Below are 26,474 nucleotides of genomic sequence, written 5' to 3'. Positions count from 1 at the left end.
ATCTTTTACAACGAACGACTTGATGGAGTTATCTACCCACACGGATATGAACTGCAAAATGTTTTTACGGAATTTTGTGAAGTAATAATACAAGGTACACTACCTTCTATGATTTTTTTTAATTTAATGACATTTTCAAAAATAGACCAGTATTGAATTTCACGGCAGCACGGACCCTTATTTGACACAAGTAGACAAGCTATTAGGTAATTAATGGGTTTAAGTTGTAAAGTATGACTTTACTTAGAATGCAAATACATCCCACTAAGGAGAATATAATCTCGTTTGATTATGTGTTAGCCCTTTAATCACAGTTCTATTTATCTTATTTTTCTTAAATATGAGATAGACTTTAAAGTGTTAGGGTAACAAATATCGTTACACATGTATTGATATTGTCGTTATTCTTTTAAAAATATTTCATAAAAATTATTTGATTTTTAATATTGTGTTTAATATTGAATTATATACATGTGTTTACAATCAAATAGACACAAAACAAAATAAGGATTGTTGTTTTAAAATGTTTTAAAAGTGAACTACGTTATTAGAAAAACATTATATTCACATTGATGCTGTCTTTAGGAGACATCGAACTCTCCATATTACGTAACAATTACTTACGCTCAATGAAGAATCGCTCATAACACATTATGTAGCTGTTCTACGCCAAGCTATCATTTAATATAGCTTTGAGTGAGATATTTTTGACGTCGTCGTGTTAAAAACTGACTGAAGGTAAGTATAAAAATTGAAAAACCCACGAAAGCGCGTTATGATTAAATGTCCGCTCAAGTGACGGCTGTCATTGACACGACGACGATATTATTTATTTTATTAAAGATACATCAGTATCATTGCACATCACGGAGTTCGTAAAAGAGTCAAATCGAGAACAATTTTTTTTTAACCGATTTAAACTTGTTAACACATAGAATGTAGAATGAACCTTTATTAGTCATCTGTGAATTCTGCTTTTAACAACAAAATAACTTAATTGTTAATTAATTGTAAAACATGGTGTTTTAAGAGCATAGATGAAATACGTTTTTCAATCGATAACATATTTAAAAAACAATGGTTGGGAACTATTTATGTTGATTACATTAAATTTGTAAGCAGCGATTAGGTTGTTGCATCATATAATTAATCGATTTTTATTTGGATTGAAAGTTTATTGCAAAATTTTTTTTAGAAATATTTTTCTTTCATTCAAACACATTGTATTGAGTAATCAATTGGATAGGACAACAAGCAAAACCTATGTAAGCCCTCTCCAAAATACAAAGTCAAGTAGTGGTGTAATAAATTATCTCTAGAATATAGTATTACCAGTTTACAGAGTGATATAAATTATTGATATTTTTTTCATACAAGACAAAGGATAATTGGATATTAAATAATAATATTGACTTTTGTCATATGAATTGTAAGTTAATTTGTTGTTTAACATATAAATTCTAGAAATGTATACAGCAATTATATGTTATAATATCTTAATAAACCTTATACTTTTGATAAAGGGTGTAACAAATTTGGAGTATACAGTAGTAACTGTAACATGACATGCCCCACCAACTGTAAAAACGAAACATGTAACATACAAAATGGAAACTGTTATACATGTAAACCCGGATGGACTGGAATATCGTGTAAAATAAGTAAGACGTAAATCGATTTCAAGTAAAAAAAAAAACACCTCATATATAATTGGCAAAGTGATAGTTTAACGGTGTTTTAGAAAAAGAGTTAATAATTAATCTTTTTTTTCTGTGAAATACATTGACTTTTTAACTATGTTTTTATACATGTTTACTATCAGGTATCAAGTTTCAACAAAGGGCATTTTACTTTTATTAAATAGAGTGCCAAAGAGGGTGGTTTGGTGAAAATTGTAGCCAACTGTGTTCAGGACATTGTAGAGAAGATGCTTTCTGTAATCACGTGACTGGTCTATGTGACAAAGGGTGTGATTCTGGGTGGACTGGATATATGTGTGAAAAGGGTAATTATTCGTAATCTCTTTTTTCAATCACTTTAAAATGTACATAGTTTTTATTGCTAAAATAAAAAATATATTTAATATACATTGAGACAAATGTATGTACTTTTTATTTAAAAAAAATAATAACAGTTTTATAAATAAAACTCTATGTAATGACATGTCGTCTACATTTATCGTCAAAATGTCATTTTGCTAGATACTGGATCTAAAAGCAATACATTATTATCTGCATTTGTTAAAAGTATTATCAGTACACAAATTTATCTAAAACCCCTTATTCTTGCTCATCAATAAGGAGAGTGTGACCAATTTATTTAAGATACATGAATGTAATTTATATATACTTCTGTGCTAAAACATGCTTTATCTTTAAAAATAATCATCATATGTGTGAAATTATATATACCGGTTACAGAGTGTGTTAGCGGTACTTATGGCCATAACTGTGTCAACAACTGTAGTAGTCACTGTCTGAACGATTCTACATGTAACAAACAGACTGGTCACTGTGACAGGGGATGTAATCCGGGATATACTATTAATGACTGTAGCCAAAGTAAATTGTTTACACATTATATTATATTCAGAGTTTTCTGTGAAAAACAGCAATGTTAACTGCTGTAGAAAAAAATAATTATTTTAATTATATCTTAAATTGTATTTTCTATTTTTAGTATGTCTACCTGGACATTACGGAACAAATTGCCGTGAACGATGTAGCGGTCATTGTATAAACAATGAACCATGTGACCACGTAGGCGGTGTATGTCCTGATGGTTGTGAAGACGGTTACACGGGAAAACTATGTAACAATTGTAAGAATTCAATCACTTATATTGATCAGAGTTTCTACTGCTTTTAGATATTCAACAATTCATAAGCTAACAAACATTTCATCATTATCAATAGTATTTAAAATTATTTGAAACATTTGCATTATTTTTTTGCGTTTGGGGATTATTACATTAAAATAACACTGTCATGTGTTCCGAACCAAAGTTCAATACAAAAACATCAAAATATATTTTTGCTAGATCATGTTTGCTTGTTGAAATATCATTCTTTTACTATTAAGCATGCGCTGACGGGTTCTACGGTACAAACTGCTCCTTGAGGTGCCCTCCTAACTGTATAGTATGTCGACACACAGATGGCTATTGTTCCTGTAAGATTTCGTAATTATAACTTGCTTATTGCAGAAGTTTGCATACAATGTACATTTATTTTCATCCTTCATGTGTGCAGTTTGTCTCTGTGTTTTAAAATACAAATATTCAGATAAAAGTTGAATGCATTTAAAATTTGTCACCTGTTTAGCCAAAATTAATATAAAACTTATATAAGTCGATGTGGTTACAGTTAAAGTAACCGCGTACGATTTCATAGAAGAATCAATATCTTATTTGTTTACAGACATATGTTTTCACTTAAACATTCCGCAACAACACCAACAACAACTATAAGAGGCCCATGGGCCATTCGCTTACCTAAACAACAGATCCTTGTAACGTTAAATTTGGTATCATATGCTATTTCTATTTTAAACTTTAAAACCCTTTCTGGGGCCCCAGAATTGGTCCAGGGTTTATGGTTAGCTTTAACAATTTATAATCTACACTATTTGAGGATGCTTGCATAGTTATCTCACAAACTGTAGGATTGTAATTCTCGAGAAGAATTTTTTTAAAACATTTTCCATATATATTTCTATGTTAAACTTTGAACCCCTTCCTGGGCCCCAGTGTTAGATCGAGGGTCACGGCTTTAATAATTTAGAATCTACACTATTTAAAGATGCTTACGTAGTAATGTGACAAATGTAAGCAGTGTAGGTCTCGAAAAGAAGATTTTTAAACATTTTCCATATATACTTTTACGTTAAAATTTAAATCCGTCTTGGGTCACCAGTATTAGTCCAGGGGTTACTATTTTAAAAAATATTGAATCTACATTAGCCAAGGTTGCATGTTTATTAATCTCACAAATTGTAGCATTGCAGTTCTCGAGAAAAAGATTTTTGAACATTTGCCTATTTACTTCTATGTTAAACTTTTAACCCCTCTATGGGCCCCGGTATTAGATTTTACCAATTTAGAATCTACAATAGCCACGGATGCTATAAACATAAAATACTTTGGAAAAATGTTTTGAATCTTCTTTTCAAGACCCACTGCACCAGAAATGCCAATATTTACATAAAAGCTTGTATATATAATGAAAATTATAAATTGCAAAAACCATGACCCTCGGACCAAAACAGGGTTTGGTCGGGGGGGTCAAGATTTTTGCAATTTTGCAATCTTCACTATATATACAAGCTTTTACGTAAATATTGGCATTTCTCGTGCAGTGGTTCTTGAGAAGAAGATTTTTAAAGACAAGCACCCTATTTTCACTGTTTCGCATTTATCTCCCTTTTTAAAAGGGATTGGCCCTTTTTTTAGCAATTCATAATTCCCTTCCCATAAGGATGCCTTGTACTAAGTTTAGTTAAATTTGGCCCAGTGGTTTTAGAGAAGAAGTCAAAAATGTAAAAAGTTTACAGACGGACAGACAGATAGACGGACAGACGGACAGACGGACGGACGGACAGACAGACGGACGACGGACAGATCAGAAAAGCTCACTTGAACCTTCGGTTCAGGTGAGCTTAAAAGTAAATAAACAGTCATCATCGTCTGTTACTTTAGAAAAAAAAATCATAGGTTGCATAAAAAAATTTGATTATGTTGTAGAAAGCTTTAGTTTTATATTTCAGCTTGCAAAGAAAGATATTATGGCAGAAATTGTTCACTGGTTTGTTTTCCTAACTGTAAATCTGGCACGTGTCAACAAACAGATAGATTGTGTACATGTAATGCAGGTTGGATGGGGGATAACTGCACAGAAGGTATATAGGATATAGTAAACATTGACTGTTCGCGGAAATACATATCATATTCACGATGAAAAGTGTTTATCATGTAAGCGTGGATTAACAGAGAAATTCTGCTTGAAAAACAGTTTACAAACAGTTTACAACAATTCGACTAAAATACTCTTAAAACCATAAAAAGTTTTAAGTTGTGATTTATTAACCGATATTTGACAATAGCCTGGTTTCAATTTCAAAACCTGAACAATTGATGACGTTTTGTTTTATTGTGTGTTTTTTCCTAATAGAATGTAAAAAAACGTGGTATGGTGTAAACTGCATTCAACGGTGTGCAGGTCATTGTAAAGACAATGATACTTGCGATCGCGCGACTGGTCAGTGTGCCGGAGAATGTGATGCTGGTTGGACAGGGTCTCTCTGTAATAGAGGTACAATCTTTATATCATGGGGAATATATTTGAAACAGCGAGGATGTCAATCGGTTTTAAAAAAGCGGCAGGATTTTTGTCAGTTAAAAGAAAAAGATGCTATGAATTGACTGTTTCAAAGTATTTTAAAACAAACTTTTGGCCCAAACAAAGTTTGAAAAATTGCTGGTTTTGAAAATAAATATTTAACGCAGTAAACAATCTCTCGATAGAGTAAATGAATGGAAATACTATACTATAATCATAAATTTTAAAAACAAAGCGATATCTTTTAAATAAAATTCCCATTTACTTATGTATTTGTTAAAAGGAAAAATGTCAATGACAAAATGTCAATCATCTCAAAAAACCATAAAACCAAATACAAATTCAAGCAGAGCAACAGGGACGTTTAAGAAGATAGAGGTAGGATCAGGTGCCAAAGAGAAGTGAGCATCCTCTTTTGATCGGTCACACCCGCCGTGTGCTCTTTGTCGTAATCGGCGAAAAAGGAAGTCCGTAGACAATTAGATTAATCATTATGGTCTAACAATAGGTAAGAAAAACGTCAGTCAGCATGCGACCCAGTGGAAGATTGTATTAGCTGACAAGGTCGTTGTATTGACCATAGAACGAAAAGATGATTTCAAACGAGATTGTTCATAGAATGTATATAGTTAACCAAATTCATAAGTAAATGAAGAAAATTCCCATAAGAAACAATTTTTTTTTTAAATTAAATTATTACTTTTTTGTTGTTGTTGGGTTTTTTTTTTGTATTGGGGGAGGGGGGTGTTTGGTGTTTTTTTGTTGTTGTTTTTTTTTGTTTTTTTTTTTTGCAAACATACTGGTTTACATTAAAAGTAATTTAATCAATTTAACTTATTTTTTTAAAATTAATACATTAATCTGTCAAATGAAAAGATGTAAATATAAGATGTAAATATAAACAATTACGTGCTGTTTTTAATGATTCATGCGGGTTATAAAGGTAGCAGAAAACTCAGATTATGTATTATTTCTACAATGTCGCGACCTATATATCACGCAAGAATCACTAACGAAGACATTTTATTTCTTTAATGAATATAGAAAGAATAAGGATTTTAAGGAATTGTTGTTCGTCACTGCATGAAAACATGTCTTAAAATCTTTATATTGGACATGGTTATTTATCTGAATAAGAAATGATTTTGACACCCATTTAGCATACTAACAATTTATAATGATAAACAAAAAAAAATTAAGGATTATTTTAGCCCATTAAAAAATAGCATATTACAACTATTGAAAGCAAAAGGGAAGATCATGCAATATAATGGACATTATTTAATTTTTTTTTTTTATTTAATTTAACACATATTTTGAGGCCAATTTCCCCGATGTCATTGTTTATTTTAAACTTTAAGAGCATTTGCCTACATTTTTGTAACCACAGTAATACATAAGCCCGATATTTTATTTTAACAAATAGTTAAAATTTTCTACATACACACTGTAAAGGATTTTTAAAAATATTACCAAGGATTGAATATCCTTAAATTAGGCATACGTTTACATTTAATTTCATTCTCAATATTTTTTTTTCAAACCTTGTCTAGAAATTAATGCATATAATTTAATTAACGTTTTAGACCACATTCTTAAATAAATCAAAATAAAACTTATTGTTTTAATCTGTATACTTGTTTAGATACCGTCGGGTAATATCTTCTTAGTTATTGTGAACTAATTGTTCATCTCGCCTTCTGTGCGTTCACCGTTCACTTTGCGTTTGCAAACCATTTGCGTGCTGTGTTCGCCCACTATTTACCGTTCGACAATTGCTCAACAAATTCCGTTCAGTGTTTTGACACTGCTCATTCTGTATTTGCTATTTTTTAGCTAAACTTTCGCTCAGGAACTATATAATTTAAGGTACATCATCTTAAATAATCTGTTTCTGTTACAGAGTGTATTGACGGAACATACGGTTTTGACTGCGTAAACAACTGTAGTGGTCACTGTCTGAACAATTCCTCGTGTGAAAAACACAATGGACACTGCAAAAATGGCTGTAATCCGGGATATACTAATTTGCTATGTAATGAGCGTAAGTAATAAACAATACATGTAAATTATTCATGCAAACGTCATCTAATGTTTTATAAAAGTAATCTCAACTGAAATGTGACTGAAATGTAATTGAAAGATGCCTGAATAGCATAGCTGTGCCATTCAGTCACCTTTCCAGACCATTCAGTTAACATTCAGTTGACTGAATGGCAGAGTTTCATTCTGTGAGTATTTTTATGTTAATTGACAGATGTTCTTCAAAATTCAAATGATGATAAAGACATCTCAACACCAACCATATTTCTCCTAGTATCGGTAATAATAAACGTTGTCTTGTTCACTGGCTGCTGTGTACTTATATGGTGAGTCTTTCTTTAGGTAATCTCACTGTTCAAAGTATTCAAAGTTTATCGTTTTCCTATGTATTTAGAAATCTGATGTTCATTTACATTATAAAGTAAATTGATTACACGATAGAATAGCTCAGTAATTCTCAAAAGCATCGCTTTCATTGTCTAACATATTTGTTTAAGGGGAATTTACACCAAGAGGGTCTCTATTCTTGGTTTCAATTCTTCATGCGGGAAAAGGTCCAAACACTACGCAGACTCAGTCATTAAAAGTGATGAAGATCAACACTATCAAGAACTTGGTCCAGCAAGAGAAGAAATTTCAATAACCTATCAAAATACTGTACTGCAATGATGAAATAACTCTCAACAATTTGCAAAAAAAAATGTATGTGTAATAACAGATATTAAAAGATTGATATTTATAAATACAATAGAAACACATAGCTTAAAAGGGCCAGAGAGGAACAATTTGGTTACTGACCAAACATGTGTCGGCTAAACCATGTTTGTTGTCTTTTACACGTGAATAGTTCAATATTGATTATAATGCGCATTTCTTAATATTGTATCATATGCCTTTAGATTATAAGAATTACATAGAATTAATTTTAAGCCAGTGTTGAAAAAGATAATATTTCTGAAAATAAACAAAAACTTTAAAAAAGAGGATTAAAATGTCTTAAAAGAATCGAAATCTAAACCTAAAGTTGTCGTTTTAACTCATTAAACTGCCATTATACCTTTAATTAATTCTTAACTTATATAATACAAAGAAAGGAGAGATAGGACTTCAATATTCAAAACTATTTCTTATTTTTTATCATATTTGGAATATTTGTATGTGATTTGAAATTATTAGGTTTGAATATGTTATGCATTTTAAAAAGACAATTCGTTTCTAAACTTATAAGGCATTTTGCCAATAAACTATGAAACGCCTGAACCAGATTAACTGCTTATGTATTTGATATTTGAACACGTGTGATATGATGTTCGTAAGCTATCATTGAATTTTACCTGATAAATAATTTTTGAGAAATAAGTAAGAACCTACTTTTATTTTAGATTAACTAGTCCTAAATAGCACAAATGGGAGTAAGATGGTAGACACGCATTGGCGGATCCAAGTTTTCATAAAAAATGCTTAAAATGAAATAATATTGAATGATTATGTAAAAAGTTAATATATTCACTCGGAACTAATTTTAGGTATACATAAAAAAAAAATCAAAACGTATTGAATCGATAAAATGAATCGATTTGTTTTTGAAAACGCGATTTTAGTATTGATGAATAGACGCTTGCGAAAAACGAACAAACAAACTAACGGAGGCCAGATAAGACTGATTGTTATCCATATTTCCATATAAATAATATAAACCATATTTCACATACATTTATATACCACAACTTGTTCAAATTATATCGTAACTATTCTGAGAAGTAATACATATATGTACATATATACTTAATATCAAAATATTGATTATATCTACCAAACAAATACTATAAATTCAATGTGTATATATAGATTGCAACATATATGTATATATGTTAATGTGCAATCCTTATATTATGGTATGTGAATATGTGAAAGTTCATTAAAAGAAAGAAAAAAAAGAAATTATGCTGATTGTGATGTTTAAGCTAATTACTATCTTCATTGATACCTTCTAGTTCATCATTTGTTGGTACTCAACTTGTTCATTTCCATGAGTAAAAAAAAGAAAATGTTACAGATTGTTGTATATACTTATTGTACATTTAAAAAGTAATGAAAAATTAACAGTCTGGGGCTAAAACTGATATATCATAAGATTAGCTAATGATCATTAGGAATATGTGGTTAAAACATTACTAAGCTTTAGTGAAAATTTTTGTGAGTATTTAATTTTACTGATGGGGTATAGAGCTAAATTCATATTGTTGTTATTAATAGCTTACTAATTTAAATGTTAAAATAGTTAAAATTGATTCATTATTTAACTATGTTTAAAGGTTACAAGGAAATAACCATACTTGTTATCTTTTAACAAATATAATTTCCTTCTATCACGAATAGCGCGCCATACCAATATATTTTTTTAAATATTGACTAAAGCTTCCGCGTAAGGTTGAAACATTAACCGTGAATATTTGCAATAATGAACTTACTTGCTTTAAAAACATATTTAGTGGGAATTTTTGTGGCAGCTGGGTATGGTAAGTAGGATTATAGATATCAAGTAGTCGATACAGTTTTGTTTCAGGGTTTAAAGGAGGCCGATTTGGGTTATTTGCGAAAAAAATTATCAATTGGTATTTAATAACACAAACTGTGGTATGTCTGGGAAGTTTCAAACACATTTACAACCTGGAGCTTTTTAAAGGTCCTCTTGACATACCGGTACATAAGAATATATAGGAAATTGTCATACTCCGCACTTCAAAGCAAATTAAAAATATAACAATAGCAATTATCCGCAAATTATAAAATGTGATTAACAATTATCATGTTCTACCTTATAGTATAGCCCTTAGGATAGTTTTATTATGGGTGTAAGATTTTATATATGTACACCTTTTCTTTTTCCTTTTATGTTATTTCTAATAACGTACTCCTGAAAAGCGTCACTTTATCATAACGTCTTAAAAGCACAGTGAAAATGCTTACATAACGAACAATAAAAACATCGTTTTAAAAAAATTCCTTGAAAAGTCCAAATTGATAAATTTTATGTGTATTTTGTTTTATGTGGTCAATCATTAAATAGTATTGAAATAAAAATCATAAAAGTGTATAACTACATTGTATTTTACTAAGGTGTTAAAAAAAATGAAAACTCAAGTTGGAATCCTTGATTTTTACTTCTGTAATAGATTTTTTTGCTTATTTGACTTTACTCTCAGCAGTACTTAATACTTTCTTTTAATTGTTTACCTAATTTGATTGTTAATTGTATTTAAGACTATATACTGACAATTGCAGGGCACTGTAGTGTGCATATTTACCTTTTTCTCATCGTCATGTTAGTAAAATTAATAATTCTGAATTACCAGGAACTTTTATGTGCCACCCGTAATGGAAAGGAAACATATCGGAATTTCACAAAAACTAAAGGTTAAAAACTAAACTAAAACCAAAGTCCTTATTTGAAAGAAATTGTTCAATTATGTGCTTCTCCTTTAAAAGGAATACTTTTTGTTTCTTCAGTACATCGAAACACAGCAACAATCATGCACCGTCATTCCTTAATCTCCGCCATTTGATTAAAACTGAATTAATCACAAGATAAACATCAATATTTACATTTGCAGATGATGCTTGGCAGTCTCATTCAATCTTTACAAGCAAAACGAAAAAAAAAATAATTCTCAAAATCAGAAAAATTCTATTCCGAATGAGGAATGGACAGTGCGTAGTATGCATTTAACTTTTTGGTTGCTCTATGGTAACTTTTTTTCCTTTCATTAATTACATGCTCTGATGGCGGGGGGAGGGGGGCTTCATTTTCCTTATACCGTATATCCGGGGTTTTTTGCGTGTAACAAAATTTGCGAAAAATTGAAAAAATGTGTAGAAGTTTCTAATTTTCATCAGTCGTTTTTGCGATTTAAAAAGTTTTTATAGAAAATCATATAAAATTTGATTTCTCGTCAGCAAATTTATATATATATCACAAAAACTAGTTTAGGGCATATATTTGTTTACTTTAATTAAATTGTAGTATTAAAAAGTCAATTCGCTTACTGATGAACAGAAACAAATATAGGTCATCGAACTTAATTCTTTGAGGGGTTTTGTCAAAGTTCACTGCATGGTTAATTTTTCTTGAGAAATATCATTAAAAGAAGGACATTTATATCATCAAAGGGGCATGGTCACGATTTTAGTCTAAAATTATTTTCCCGATGTTAATGTTAACAATGCCTGACTAAAGCATTTTTAATAGGCAACCAAAATTTGAGTGACACTCGTTGAGTTAAAAGCGAGTAACAGAGTTTACAATTCTTTACAATGTAAACAAAGCTTTTGTTTACATTTTGAATGTTCAAGTGAAAAGCCCTGTATAAGACCTTAAATTAATATGTTAAACGTTAGGAACTGTTTATTTATGCTTAAAATGAATAGAAAGAAGAAAAAATCAGTTGTAAAAGATTTTTTACCGGTACATGATTATTGAACCTATGTAAACAAAAACAGGACACGATCTTAATATACATAAAGGAAAATTGTGAGCCCGGTATCTCGCATATAACTCTACGACTGACTCTTAAAATTCGTTTGATCTCTAGAAATGCATTTCTAAAGCATTGTAATAAATAAAAACAGAAAACGAAATCCCAAATAGTGACCATGCCCCTCTAAGCTTCATTGTAGCATTAACGCTTGTTACTATGTCCCAAAATAGAAATATGTGATGGCAATATTAAAAAGAACTATAAAGGAGACAAAGGTGTCAACACTTTTTTACCCTATATTTTTATGATATGTCGCCTGGAACACTGTGAACGTAAAACATAAATGGGAGAATAAGATGTCTATAGAAAATAAAAAAAGAATGAATGAACAATATATTTTTCTAGATAACCTGTTCAAAGAAATATCCGGTATTTTAAGTATTTTAGAACATGTCTAATTTCGCAGTTGTTTTGTATCTCCTATAATTTTTCCTCTTTTTTTTTTTTATTAATTTTAAAACATTTCAACTCTTTCTGGTTTTATTTCATTTTGGAAAAATGATTTATCTTACCATAAAACTGCCACCCAATCAACGACTCCCCCTGGTAGTGAGGCGCTGTATGGCGCAGGCAATGCCGTGGATAGAAATACACGGACGTGTATGAGGACAGTAGACATAGGACGTAACGCTGATGAACAGACAGTGTGGTGGAAGGTGGATTTTGGTGGTGTGTACAGCATTTACAGCATCAACATTATTTTTACGAATTATGACGGTCTTGGTAAGTGTTTCATGTAGTCTAACTTTTTTGGAAGAGAATAATAAATGTTTTTTTTATAGGAATAAGATCAAATTGCTTCCATGCATATCTTCACAACAATAAGACTTAGATTGTACATGTACATGTATGGAAACATCCTGAGGTATTAAATCATGACCCCATGGGTATCATTAGACAACAAAAAGGCAGTCATTTTTTAAATTCTTCTAAAAACAAATAGGTCAAGAAATATGTAATTTTTGGAATCATTCTTAAATAGGAAAGATTTTAATTTGTATAAACTATGATTCTCTGGGGTAAAATTTTCCAACAAATTTGGGGAGTGTCATGTTGTGTGTTTTTTTTTTACATGTAATAGGAATATTGACAAATAGCTTCTTCTCAAACACAAAAATGCTAGGAAAATCAAAATTGTGTGAAAACATCCCCCGGTAATGCAGGTTCAAAGCATGATCCCTAGGGATAGGGTTGTGCAACATATGGGGTCAAATTTTTATGTAGAGATATTTAGAAAAAAAAATGTTAAAGAATCTTCTTCTCAAAACCCAATTGGCCAGAAAATCTGTTTTTTGTGTGGAAGCATCCTCATGTAGAACAAATTCAACATGGACCATAATCACGGGTTTATTATTTACAGAGTAATACGTTGAAAAAATAATCACCTTCTCAATACGCCAGAAAAACTGAAACTTGTGTGGAAGCATCCTTGGGTTGTTTACTTTCACGATTGTTTAAATAATGATCCTCAGGGAAAGGAAAAGGCCACAATGGGGCGGGGCCGCATGGGCAGACTTTTACATAGAAAAAAATATATAATTCATAAAATCTCAGATATTATACTTTTTTTCAGTTCTTTAAAGCATTTTTGTGATTCTCAATTGTTTAGACTGTGACCTCTGCATAATTCTTTGCCTACACTGAGGGTTCATTGTTGGATTTAAGTTTACATTCATACAAACAATTGTTTAATATTTACTTGAGAACTGCAATGCTCAATATGCGATGACTTTGAAACCATGCAATTACAAAAGGAGTTCACTGTTTAAAATAAGCATATCTGACTTTTTATACAATGTCCATATATTTTGTATTGGAGGTTTTATGACTTCATGGACCTGCTTTTTATTACGGCTAGGTGAGCTATGGTTTTCATGGAACATTTTAGGAAATGTAAACCATATTTTTTAAGAACTAGCAGAGAAATTGTTGATCACGATTTTTAGTTACATATTTTAAGAAAACCTTTCGCTCATCCATTATATATTTGAAATTGTTTTATAGAAAACCGACAGCGTGGCCGTTTTGCTGGATTTTCTCTGTATGTATCAAATACTGGTGACATACCAGGGTCTACACTGTGTTACAAAGACGGTCCACACTTACCGCCCCTGAACTTTTCAACAGTCTGTATAGAACATGGACGATACGTCATCTTTTACAACGAACGACTTGATGAAGTTATCAACCCTGACGGATATGAATTGCAAAATGTTTTTATTGAAATGTGTGAAGTAATAATACAAGGTACACTACTTTATATGATCTTTTTATATAATGACACATATATTCTAATATAATCCTGTATTGCATTTAACCGCAACGCAGACTCTGTACTTCGTACATACCTTAACGCTTTTACCGGGTAAGTATCGGAGGCGTGTTTGACACTAAATACAAATAAATAAGCTGTTGTGTAATTGTTGTGTTTAAGTCGTAAGGTTTTACCTTACTTGAAATGCAAAAAAAAAAAAATCCAAGTGATGGGATTATAAACTCTTTAGAGTATGTGTTTGCCTTTTAATTAAGGTTTTATTAATCATTCAAAATATTAGATAAATGGCCTAACTTTTTGCATTTTGATACGAGTATTCAGTAAGGTAAAAGTAAATCGATAACGTTTGTTTTAAGATATTTTAAATTAAACATGCATCATGCGGACATTAGGTTGAAAAGTTTAGACTTCAATTTTTTAAAATCTTTGAAATAATATATCGCATTATTGTTTACTTATTTACATGAATTTACAATGAAATCGACACGAAACGAAGTAAGGTATAAATATGTTTTAAAAGTGTGAACAAGGATATTAGATAACATCATATCCATATTGATGTTGCCTTATGGAAGACGTACTTCATTTGCTTTGTGCAAATATATTGTGCACATACATTATATGGGTGATTGCTACAAACATCACATTCTCAATATCACGTTACACTCACTATAACTTAATGAAGAATCGCTTAAAACACAATATGTGGCTGTTCTACGTCATCGATACACACTTTAATTGCATCCAGTGTCAACATGCTATGATTTGATTTTGCTTTAAATGAGATACTTTGAAGTCGTCGTGTCAATAACTGCCTTTAGGTGAGCAGATTAATTAGATAACGATCGTAAGCGTGTAATGATAATTTGTATGCTCAAGTGACAGCAACTATTGACACTACGGTGTTAAAAATATTTCATTTAATGCTTATATCTATGGTCCATTATTGGTGAAATTCTTTTGTTATTAAAAAACATGTTAAAATTGCAGGTCACAGCGTTAGTAAATGAGCAACGGCGAGAACAGCAATTTCTAAAACTGATTTAAAATTGTAAACACATATACTGTAAAACATGAACTTTCATATTATCATCCATGAAAGTTTGCTTGGTGTTTGGTACATGGTGTTTTAACAGCAGAAGTGAAGTCGTTTTTAAGGAAAATTTAAAAATTATGGAATTTAGATATGAAGATATTTTCAACGGATTTAAATTAAAAATGCTAGAACTGTACACAGCAATATGATATCATAATTTAATGATTCTTATTATACTTTTGATATAGGGTGTAAGAATGCTGGAGTATACGGTAGTAACTGTAACATGACATGCCCCACCAACTGTAGAAACAACACATGTCACATACAAAATGGAACCTGTTATACATGTAAACCTGGATGGACTGGAATATCGTGTGAAACAAGTAAGACGTATATCGATTTCAAGTAACACAAAAATTAATATATAATAGGGAAAGTGTTAGTTTAACGGTGTTTTAGAAAAAGAGTTAATAATTAATCTTATTGTTTCTGTAAAATACATCAAATTTTTAACTATGTTTTTATACATGTTTACTACCTGGTTATGTTTTGACAGAGGGTCTTTTTTATTAAATAGAGTGCAAAGAAGGATGGTTTGGTGAAAATTGTAGCCAACTGTGTTCAGAACATTGTAGAGACGATGCTCTCTGTAATCACGTGACTGGTCGATGTGACAAAGGCTGTGATTCTGGGTGGACTGGATATAATTGTATAAAAGGTAATTATTCATAATTTCTTTATACAATCACTATTAAATTTACATAGTTTTTATTGCAATATTAAAATAATATACTATACATTGAAACAAATATATGTACTTTTTAACTAAAATCAAATAATACCAATTATATAAATAAAATTCTATGCAATGGCATGTTGTCTACATTTGTCGTCAAAATTTCATTTTGCTAGATACTGGATCTGAAAGGAATACATTATCATCCGCTTTTGTTTAGACTATTATTAGCACAAAAATTCATTCAAAACCCCATATACTTGATCATCAATAAGGAGAGTGTGAACGATTAATTTAAGATACATGAATGTAATTTATATATGTACTTCTGTGTTAAAACATGCTTTAATTATTAACATAAACATTATATGTGTGAAATTATATTAAACGGTTACAGATTGTGACGACGGGACCTATGGATATAACTGTACCAATAACTGTAGTGGTCACTGTCTAAACAAATCTCCATGTAACAAACAGACGGGTCATTGCGATATGGGATGTATGCCGGGATATGCTAACAGGGACTGTAGCGAAAGTAAATTGTTTACATATTTTATTACATTTAGAGTTTTCTTTGAAAAACAGCAATGTTAACTGCTGTAGAAAAAAAAATCATTTTTATTATATCTTAAATTGTATTTTCTATCTTTAGTATGTTTATCTGGATATTACGGAACAAATTGCCGTGAACGATGTAGCGATCATTGTATAAACAATGAACCATGTGACCACGTAGGCGGTGTATGTCCTGATGGTTGTGAAAACGGTTACACGGGAAAACTATGTAACAATTGTAAGAATTCAATCACTTATATTGATCAGAGTTTCTACTGCTTTTAGATATTCAACAATTCATAAGCTAACAAACATTTCATCATTATCAATAGGAATTAAAATAATTTGAAACTTATAATTTGTTTTAATTTTGCGCGTTTGGGGTTCATCACATTAAAATAACATTGTCATGTGTTCATAACCAAAGTCCAATGCAAACACCTCATAATATATTTTTGCTGGCTAATGTTTGCTTGTCGAAATATAATTTTATTTTTATTATTTAGCATGCGCTGACGGGTTCTACGGTACAAACTGCTCCTTGAAGTGCCCTCCGAACTGTATAGTATGTCTACACACAGATGGCTATTGTTCCTGTAAGATTTCTTAATTAAAATTTAATTAATGCAGATTTATTTTCATAATACATGTTTGCAATTTGTGTCTATGTTTTAAAGTACAAATTTATAGATAAATTGGAATGCATAAAAAACATTGTCCCATGGTTAGCCAAAAATGATATAAAACATATATAATTCGATGTAGTTACAGTTATTAGAAAGTAAACATGTATGATTCCATAGAAGAATCAATATTGTGATTGCTTGCAGACTTTTGTTTTCACTTAAATATTCCGCAACAACAAAAAAACGAAAAAAATCAGTCATTATCATCTTTTACTTTAAAAAAGAAATCATATGTTGCATAGAATAACTCGATCATTATTTAGTTCTATATTTCAGCTTGCAAAGAAAAGTATTATGGCAGAAATTGTTCACTGATTTGTTTTCCTAACTGTAAATCTGGCACGTGTCAACAAACAGATAGATTGTGTACATGTAATGCAGGCTGGATGGGGGACAACTGCACAGAAGGTAGCTAGGATATAGTATTATTAGTCTGTTAGTGCCTCTCTCTCATAAAGAGAAGTATAATCAAAGTTTGTTTCTGTGCTTTTTTCGTTTCTTTTTTTTTTTATTAAGAAAACTTTTTTGAAACAGAATGATTTTCCTTTTATTACTTTATCATGTTTTGATCTACAAGAAGGAAAATGGTACCGGTTTAAGACTTTCTTTACGTATTATTTCAGAATGTGTTCAGTCGTATGGGGAAAATTGCAAAAGGAGTTGTAGTAAAGATTGTGTCAATCAAACATGTGATAGAATGACAGGGATATGTCTAAATGGTTGCATGGATGGAACAAACTGTGATCAAGGTATTTTTTTTCTACATCTCAAATCACGAGACATATTGTTACAAAGCAAATTGTCCTTTTTTTAAACGATTTTTCCATCTAATTAGTGTCTGGTAAAACGTATACAAATGATGTACCACTAACTGTTGGTGGAACGGTTGGAACTATGGTGGTTATAATCATCGGAGCTGTGATTGCTGCGTTTGTTCTACGGTAAATGCCCTATCATACACCGATTTTTAAGGTGTTTAAGTTCTCGTTCTTTTATTTATTTTTTTTTAGTCTTAGTTTGCAATACACTCAATTTTACCGTAAACATATTTTATACTCATAACATTTTTTTTTATTCTAGAATCGGTGAAAAAATATACTTATTTTATCAAATGATTTAGAACATATATAAATAAGTAGTGTGTGTAATAATTGTAGTTTAAAAAGAAAAGCGGCAAAGGTGAACAAAAGAGAGTTTATTGTCTTGGAACCTAAATCTAGTCTTTTACGGGAACACGAACCGCCAAAAACTGCTGGTAATATGCATATCATGTACTGAATCTACCAGATGAATATCAGTTAAATTGCCTTGTACAGTTTCTTGGGTTTTTTTTAATATGGAATCGAAATAAAACATAAGTTCAGTTTATCAATATTATTGCAAAATCATAAAAACCCGAGATTATTTTAATTCAGATGACGCACTTCAACATGATCATACAAATGACACCATGGAATATGCACTGATTTCTCGTGAAAAAACGAAAAAAGGTCCTCCTGTAAATAAACACATATCAGTCAGGAATATCAAAGCTCAAATTGCAAACATGTCTTCTAATGAATGTGCTGGATTCAAGAGTGAATATCACGTAAGAACTAATAACAAAATCTAATCTTTTTTAATGAAGCATGATCATGAAAACGTAAACTGAGTACACATTATAATTTACAAAGCCTTTACAGTGTTTTACTTGTCATTATCAGAATATCCCTCGAGGTGAGCTACATCCGAGTTTGGAAGCAAAGAAACCAGAAAACAAAATTAAGAATAGATACACCACCATTTATCCGTGTATGTAATACATTACAACTGTTAGAGATTTGTGTTCATTTAAGCCAATCTAACAATGCATGGAATTTAATTTTAAATTTCTTGGTGTATTATCTTACTATAGATGATCATTCAAGAGTTATTTTAAAGACATCACCGTCCGTTGAAGGTGATTATATAAATGCAAGCTACATAGAGGTGAGTAACTAAAGGGAGGCATTAATAGATAGTTGCATGGTGTGTTTTTAGTATCTATTTATTTTGTTTATTAATCAGTCGTTTTTTTTAGCAAACTTGAATACATTTAATATTATTTATCCTCTTTGATTGTTTTAATATTGTTTCTGATAAACAACAGCAGATTTTATGATAATCAAAAGATGTTCAATATTTAAAGCTCTAATTATAATCTTTCATATCAAGCAATATCTACTCTTATTATTTCAATGACTAATAACTTAAAAGTTTACAAATCAGGCGTGAGTCATGAAAACGATATATAGATATCTCCACTTTATTTACATGTTTAAAGGATGCACGAGGAAAACAGATTTATATTGCTACTCAAGGTAATATAACTTATAGCATCATATTGTTATTTTTCTTAAATATCATTGTGGTACACGTACTATTATGTTTTATTATTTTGGTCAGGTCCAAAGCCTAAGACAATTTCCGATTTGTGGACCATGATTTGGCAGGAAGGCGTGTGTAATATTGTTTGCCTGACCAATCTAAAGGAGGGAACAAAGGTTCGAAAATTTATGCTAGATATAGCACTGTCATTGCTTGTAATGTGCATTGACAACGCATGTAAATGGTTCATCGGTGAATATTGGGTGGAGGTCATATTTAAAAAGAAAGAAAAAAACTACTCAGCAATTAATCATTTTATATGAATTGATTATATATGAACACAAACTTTTCATAAGCATTGCATGATGTGTAATTCTCTAGGAGACTGGCAGTGTCAAACGTTTTGTTTTGTTATATAAATCACTATTTTCTACTTTTTTTTCTCTTCTTCATTTCTTTTTGATAAGATAATAATGTTTCTCTTTCTAAGAATAAGTGTGCCCAGTACTGGCCTGATATCAACGATAAACTGCAGGGAGGGACGCTAACAGTCAGACATCTTGAGCAAAAAAGCTATGCTGAGTACATTGTCAAACGATTTAAGATATACAACAAATCGGTAGAATATTAATACATAAAACTGCAGTCAAAGTCTATAAATCATCTCTTCTTATTCAAGTTGTAGAATTACATGCTCCATTTAATATTTTGCAAAGCAAATTTTTACATTTTTTACCAAAAAAACAACATGGTGTTGATTGTTTATCATTTTATATTTATATGGCTTTGGTGATAAATTTTCATTGTTCGTGAAAAAAATTTATGGGAGTTTGTTGATTTTAGATTTGTTTAGTTTTTTTAAAATAGTAAATAACTTTAAAATCTTAACACAACATTATTTTAAAACGTTATAACGAAAATATAACAGTTACTTTAAAGATTAGGATTTAACACGTTTTGTAAAAGCATGAATCATCCAACCAATGAGAGCGTATTCAAAAGTAACAATTATTTTCTTTATCACACGCCAATCAAATAAGATTAAAAAGGACGAAATAATGCAATTGAGTCGTAAAACGTTTAACAAATAGTTAAACCATGGCAATTTACAATATGTAAATGCATCGATTTTTAGAAACTTAAAGCACATACAATTTTGAAAACAAAACAATACGAAATAAAAATTACGAACATGCCGATGGTGTATCATTTAACTGAATAATTCATTTTTTATTCATTCATTCTCCGTCAAAAAGAGAGAGAGATACATAAAATATATCAAAGAAAGACTCTGCTTGTACAATTGAATAAAGACTGTCCCCTATATTGGTTTATAAAAAATCAGTATCACTTTCAGATGTATTCGATATCTATAGAATTCATTCTTAATTTAAAAAAACTTCACATATAGCAACAATTTAAGTTCTGGTCATTTAATTTACTGCCATTTATTTGGATCAATTATTGAATGGTCAATATAAAACTGGTAGTACTATCTAATAATAGTTGACCGCAATCCATACTATATTCTGCTAGAATTTTTTGTGAGGGGGTTTAACTGGTAAGTATATTGCTTAGAATAAACTAACCCGAATATAATTTCCTATAGACATATCTATGTTCGCAAATTAATATCCACGTACATCCTTTTGCACACTGCCTTCACATTATGCGTTTTAGAAAGGAAAGAAATGTTCGGTCTTCTAAAAATTTTAGAATAGAGAATAAGATATATAAACTTTATTTTAATATTTTAATGTTGTTATTCCAGACTTGCTTTAAAGGGGCATGGTCAAGATTTCGATAAAAAATTTATTATCCGATTTTAATATTTACAATGGCATTTTTAATAGGCAACCGGAATTTGAGTGACATTAGTTGAGGTATAAACGAGTTACAGAGCTATGTAAACAAAGCGTTTATTTACATTTTAAACGCTGAAGTAAAATCTTCAGGTTTAAACCTAAAATGAATGTGTTAAACGTTACGAATTGTTTATCTATGCCTAATATAGATAAAAAGATAGTCAAAAAAGCTCGATTATTTTTTACTGTTGAATTGAACCTATGTAAACAAAAACAGGTCACGAGCCTTGTTTACATGACAAAGAATTGTGAGCCCCGTATCTTATTTGTAACTCATCGAACGATTCTCAAATTTTATTTGATCATTAGAAATGCATTTTTAAAGCATTGTTGCAACCACTATTGAAATAAAACCACTATTGAACTAAATTATTTCAAAAGTGGTTGGGAATGTATTTCATTTGAAAAATCACCTTGCAACCACTATTGAAATAAAACCACTATTGAAATAAATTATTTCAATAGTGGTTGGGGACTTATTTCATTAGAAAAATCACTTTGCAACCACTATTGAAATACAACCACTATTGAAGTAATGATTTTAATAGAGGTTGAGGATGTATTTCGTGATAAAAACTATTTTACAGACACCATTAAAGTTCAACTACTATTAATTTTTTTTTTCCTTGATGGGAATGAATTACTTTATAAAATAATATAACTATGTAATCACGATTGTAACACATTTGGAAAGAAAGAAGCTGTAAATCATATTTGCAAACTATTTTGAAATGCAGGAAATCTAACGAATAATATCAAATACACAATTATGTTACATGTTTCACTGCTGTGTAGAAGTACATGTAAATAACCAATTCTTGCAGATAAACATGCATATACATTTGTTTTTATCTAACAACTAATTCAAATGCACAGTTAAGGTACTAAATACTTGCATATTTCACGGTAATAGTAATCGATATATGATATAAATGTACTAATTTTAGGATGTTCACTGTTGTGCAGAAATAACCAATCCTCGGAGATAAAAATATAAAATTGTGTTCATATCTGTTCTTTACTTTTCTCTTTCTATAGATATATCATGTTTTATGGAAATTGTAAATTATTTGTACTAGGTACTAAGACAACGTTGTAAATTGCTAGAACTTCTATTCAAAACCCCTGCATATTAAAAAATAATTTATAGCTTATATATATCATTATAAATTTATGTAATAATAAACATCTCTATTAAGATAAATATTTTCAATAATGGTTGAGGATAAACTTCATTAGGACCAATATTGAATGAAATAAATTATTTCAATAGTGGTTGGGTATACGTTTCATTATAACCACTATTGAAATAAATTATTTCAATAGTGGTTAGGTTTGAATTTCATCACAACCACTATTGAAATAATTTATTTCAATTGTGGTTAAGGATGCGGTTCATTACAACAATTATCGAAATAAAATATTTCAATTGTGGTAGGATGTTATTTTAATGCCTATTATTCCGACTGTGCATAACACTTTCGGTTCCAGATGACAGATGGTATGGGAAGCATGACCATATAGAGGTAAATCAAAGAACATTATAATCAAAATTGAATTCATCATCTCATAAGACATACTTCTTTTCTTAAGAAATCCCCTAGCAGAAAGGAAAGTGTTACAAACAGACATAATAATAGACATAAAACTGAAATGCATCATCAACCACTATTGAAATACTTTATTTCAATAGTGGTTGAAATGAAAGGTATCCCCAACCACTATTGAAATAAATTATTTTAATAGTGGTTGAAATGAATTGGATCCTTAACCACTATTGAAATAATATATTTCAATAGTGGTCGTAGTGAAGTACACCCCCAACCGCTATTGAAATAATTTATATTAATAGTCATATTAATTTTATAATAATAATCATCAATAAGAAATTATTCAATACACAGGGGGTTTGAATAGAAGTTCTGGCAATTTACAAGATGTTCACTATTGTGCAAATAATATACAATATCATAGGACATGATATGTTTCTAGAAAGAGTAATGTAAAGAAAAAAATATAAATTGTCAAAGTAATATTGATAAAGAAATTCATTCTAAGCTATAAAACCACTATTGAAATAAATTATTTCAATAGTGGTTGGGGACGTATTTCATTAGAAAAATCATATTGCAACCACTATTGAAATACAACAAAGTAATGATTTATTAGAGGTTGGCGACGTATGTCCTGATAAAAACTACTTTACAGACACCATGTAAGTTCGACTACTATTGGATTTATTTTTTTAATCGTAGATGGGAATAAATTACTTATAAATATAACTATGTAATCACTATTATGTAACACATTTTGAAAGAAAGAATTTGTATATCATATTTGCAAACTAATTTTAAATGCAAGAAATCTAACGAATAATATCAAACACACAATTATGTTACAATTTTCACTGCTGTGTGGAAGTAAATAACCAATTATCGCAGATAAACATGCATATACATTTGTTTTTATCTAACAAACAATTCAAATACACAATTAAGGTACTAAAGATTTGCATATTTTACGGTAATAGTAATGAAGACTTTGTATAAATGTAATTATTTTAGGATTTTTACTGCTGTGTAGAAATAACCAATCCTCGCAGATTAACATATAGAATTGTTGTCATATTTTTTTTTACCTTTCTCTTTCTATTTAAGATATATCATGTTTTATGGAAATTGTAGATTATTTCTACTAGAAGACAACGTTGTAAATTGCCAGAACTTCTACTCAAAACCCCTGCATATTAAAACATATTTTATAGCCTATAAATCATTATAGATTTATGTTATAATGAATATCACTATTAAGATTAATAATTTCAATAATGGTTGGGGATGTACTTCATTAAGACCAATATTGAATGAAATAAATTATTTCAATAGTGGTTGGGTATGCATTTCATTATAACCACTATTGAAATAAATTATTTCAATAGTGGTTAAGTATGCATTTCATTACAACCACTATTGAAATTTCAATTGTGGTTAAGGATGCGGTTCATTACAACCTTTATTGAAATAAAATATTTCAATAGTGGCAGGATGTTATTTTAATGTCTATTATTCCGACTGTGTATAACACTTTCGGTTCCAGATGACAGGTGGTAAAAGAAACATGACCATATAGATGTGAATCAGAGAACCTCATAATCAAAAAGGAATTTATCATCTCATAAGACATCTCCTATCAGAATGGAAAGTGTTACAAAAAGACATAATAATAGACACAAAACCGAAATGCATCATCAACCGCTATTGAAATACTTTGTTTCAATAGTGATTGAAATGAAAGGTATCCCCAACCACTATTGAAATAAATTATTTCAATAGTGGTTGATATGAATCGCATCCTTAAACACTATTGAAATAATATATTTCAATAGTGGTCGTAGTGAAGTACACCCCAACCCCCATTGAAAAAAATTATATTAATAGTGATATTTTTATTAATATTTATCAATAAATATTATTCAATATACAGGGAGTTTCAATAGAAGCTCTGGGAATTTACAAGATGTTCACAATAATATCATAGGACATATTGTAGAAAGAGAAATCTAAAGAAAAAAAATGTTAATTTTCAAAGAAATATTAATGAAGAAATTCATTCTAAGCTACGATTGAAAAAATAATTTTAATTGTAGTTGTACTTCAACAGTGTCTGTAAATTGATTTTCAAAATGGAATACATCCCTGAACACTATTTAAATATTTTATTTTAATAGTGGTTGTAAAGTGATTCTTCAAATGAAATACATTCCCAACCAGTATTGAAATAATTTATTTCAATAGTGGTTTTATTTCAATAGTGGTTGCAAAGTGATTTTTCTAATGAAATGCATTCCCAACCACTATTGAAATAATTTATTTCAATAGTGGTTCTATTTCAATAGTGGTTGCAACAATGCATTGTAAATAATAAAAACAGAAAAATAGAATTGGTCCAAAATCATGACCATGCCCCTGTAACTTCCTCTATTTGTCGTTTAAACTATTTATTAATCTGTGTTAAATAAATTATTTTTCGTTGATACATGCAAAGAGGCAGTTGTAATATTTAGATTTTATTTACTTTATGAATCATTATTAAAAAATAACAAAAACGTCAATTTGCAGTACACGTTCATACAGTACCGATCAGACCCTACCTAACACCAGGGTTTACTTTTGGGATTACTTGGGATTTGCTCTGGGTCTGGGTTTTTTTTAAAATTTGGGTCCACTCGGGGTTTACTTTGGGTTTACTCGGGAATGGCTTTTTGGATAACTGTAAACACTGACGTGTGTTTTATATCTTGTCTTATTATCCTACTGCCTGTAATTACTGTCCCTTGTATATTCCGAATACACACGGAGCGTTGCTTTCAGTGGTATAATTCCGATCGGGGTTTACTCTCCGTGTCCGCTTATGGTTTACTTTAGGTTTACTCTCTGTCCACTCTAGTAAACCCGGATGAAACCCAGGGTTAACCAAGAAAAAGGAAACACAAGGTTTAGTTGGGGTCTACTTCTGTTTAGTTGGGTTTGATCTGTACTGTACTAAAATAATAAGATTTTTTTTTCAGAATTTATTGTTTAATAATTTTATTATACTTGGTCTCAACGACTTGCAAAAAATTATCTATATTGTATTAATTGCAAACTTTTTTTCATTGACCGACGTGAACGATAATTCTTGGATAATGATAAACAATAATGTATAGGGTTTTTTTTGGCTAAACATTAAAGTAAGGTGTATCTCTAAAGTATTAGGATTTCCTGTTGTAAAAACGGAGTTGATTTAGAAGTTCCTAATTTTCACCCAGCTACACTTGTCATATGCTCTACGAAACTCTTCTCTTAATTACAAAAAGCTGATTTTATATATATAAATTTATCTTGACATTATGTTTCTGTAGACAAGAACGGACCGCCTCGTAACGATGTTCCACTACACCACGTGGTCAGACCATGGAGTGGCCGATCCTCTCAGTTTGGTCGTGTTCCATCGTCACGTGATCAGATCCACTGCTAACGCTGCTGGGAACTACACCGTGGTACACTGCAGGTAA

General features: G+C 30.2%; 2 protein-coding genes across 4 annotated transcripts in view; both read left to right on the top strand.

The window, feature by feature from the left end:
• The window catches only part of LOC105332272 (receptor-type tyrosine-protein phosphatase epsilon), a 106,345-nt gene that overhangs the window by 56,714 nt on the left and 23,157 nt on the right, over positions 1-26,474 (top strand). The window lies entirely within an intron of this gene.
• On the top strand, positions 1,871-26,474 carry LOC105332269 (receptor-type tyrosine-protein phosphatase epsilon). The gene is made up of 15 exons (XM_066077765.1): positions 1,871-2,005; positions 2,421-2,561; positions 2,680-2,820; positions 3,081-3,170; positions 17,487-17,618; positions 17,834-17,959; positions 18,046-18,151; positions 18,368-18,465; positions 18,626-18,798; positions 18,914-19,001; positions 19,105-19,178; positions 19,513-19,549; positions 19,635-19,732; positions 20,047-20,106; positions 26,322-26,474. Exons 1-15 carry the CDS (start codon positions 1,993-1,995, stop codon positions 26,472-26,474), a joined length of 1,530 nt encoding a protein of 509 aa, XP_065933837.1. The 5' UTR covers positions 1,871-1,992.

Source organism: Magallana gigas, chromosome 1, assembly GCF_963853765.1.
Source record: "Magallana gigas chromosome 1, xbMagGiga1.1, whole genome shotgun sequence".
NCBI classification, from domain to species: domain Eukaryota; kingdom Metazoa; phylum Mollusca; class Bivalvia; order Ostreida; family Ostreidae; genus Magallana; species Magallana gigas.
The sequence above is the reverse complement of the archived record's forward strand: the minus strand, read 5'-3'. Positions and strand labels throughout refer to the sequence as shown.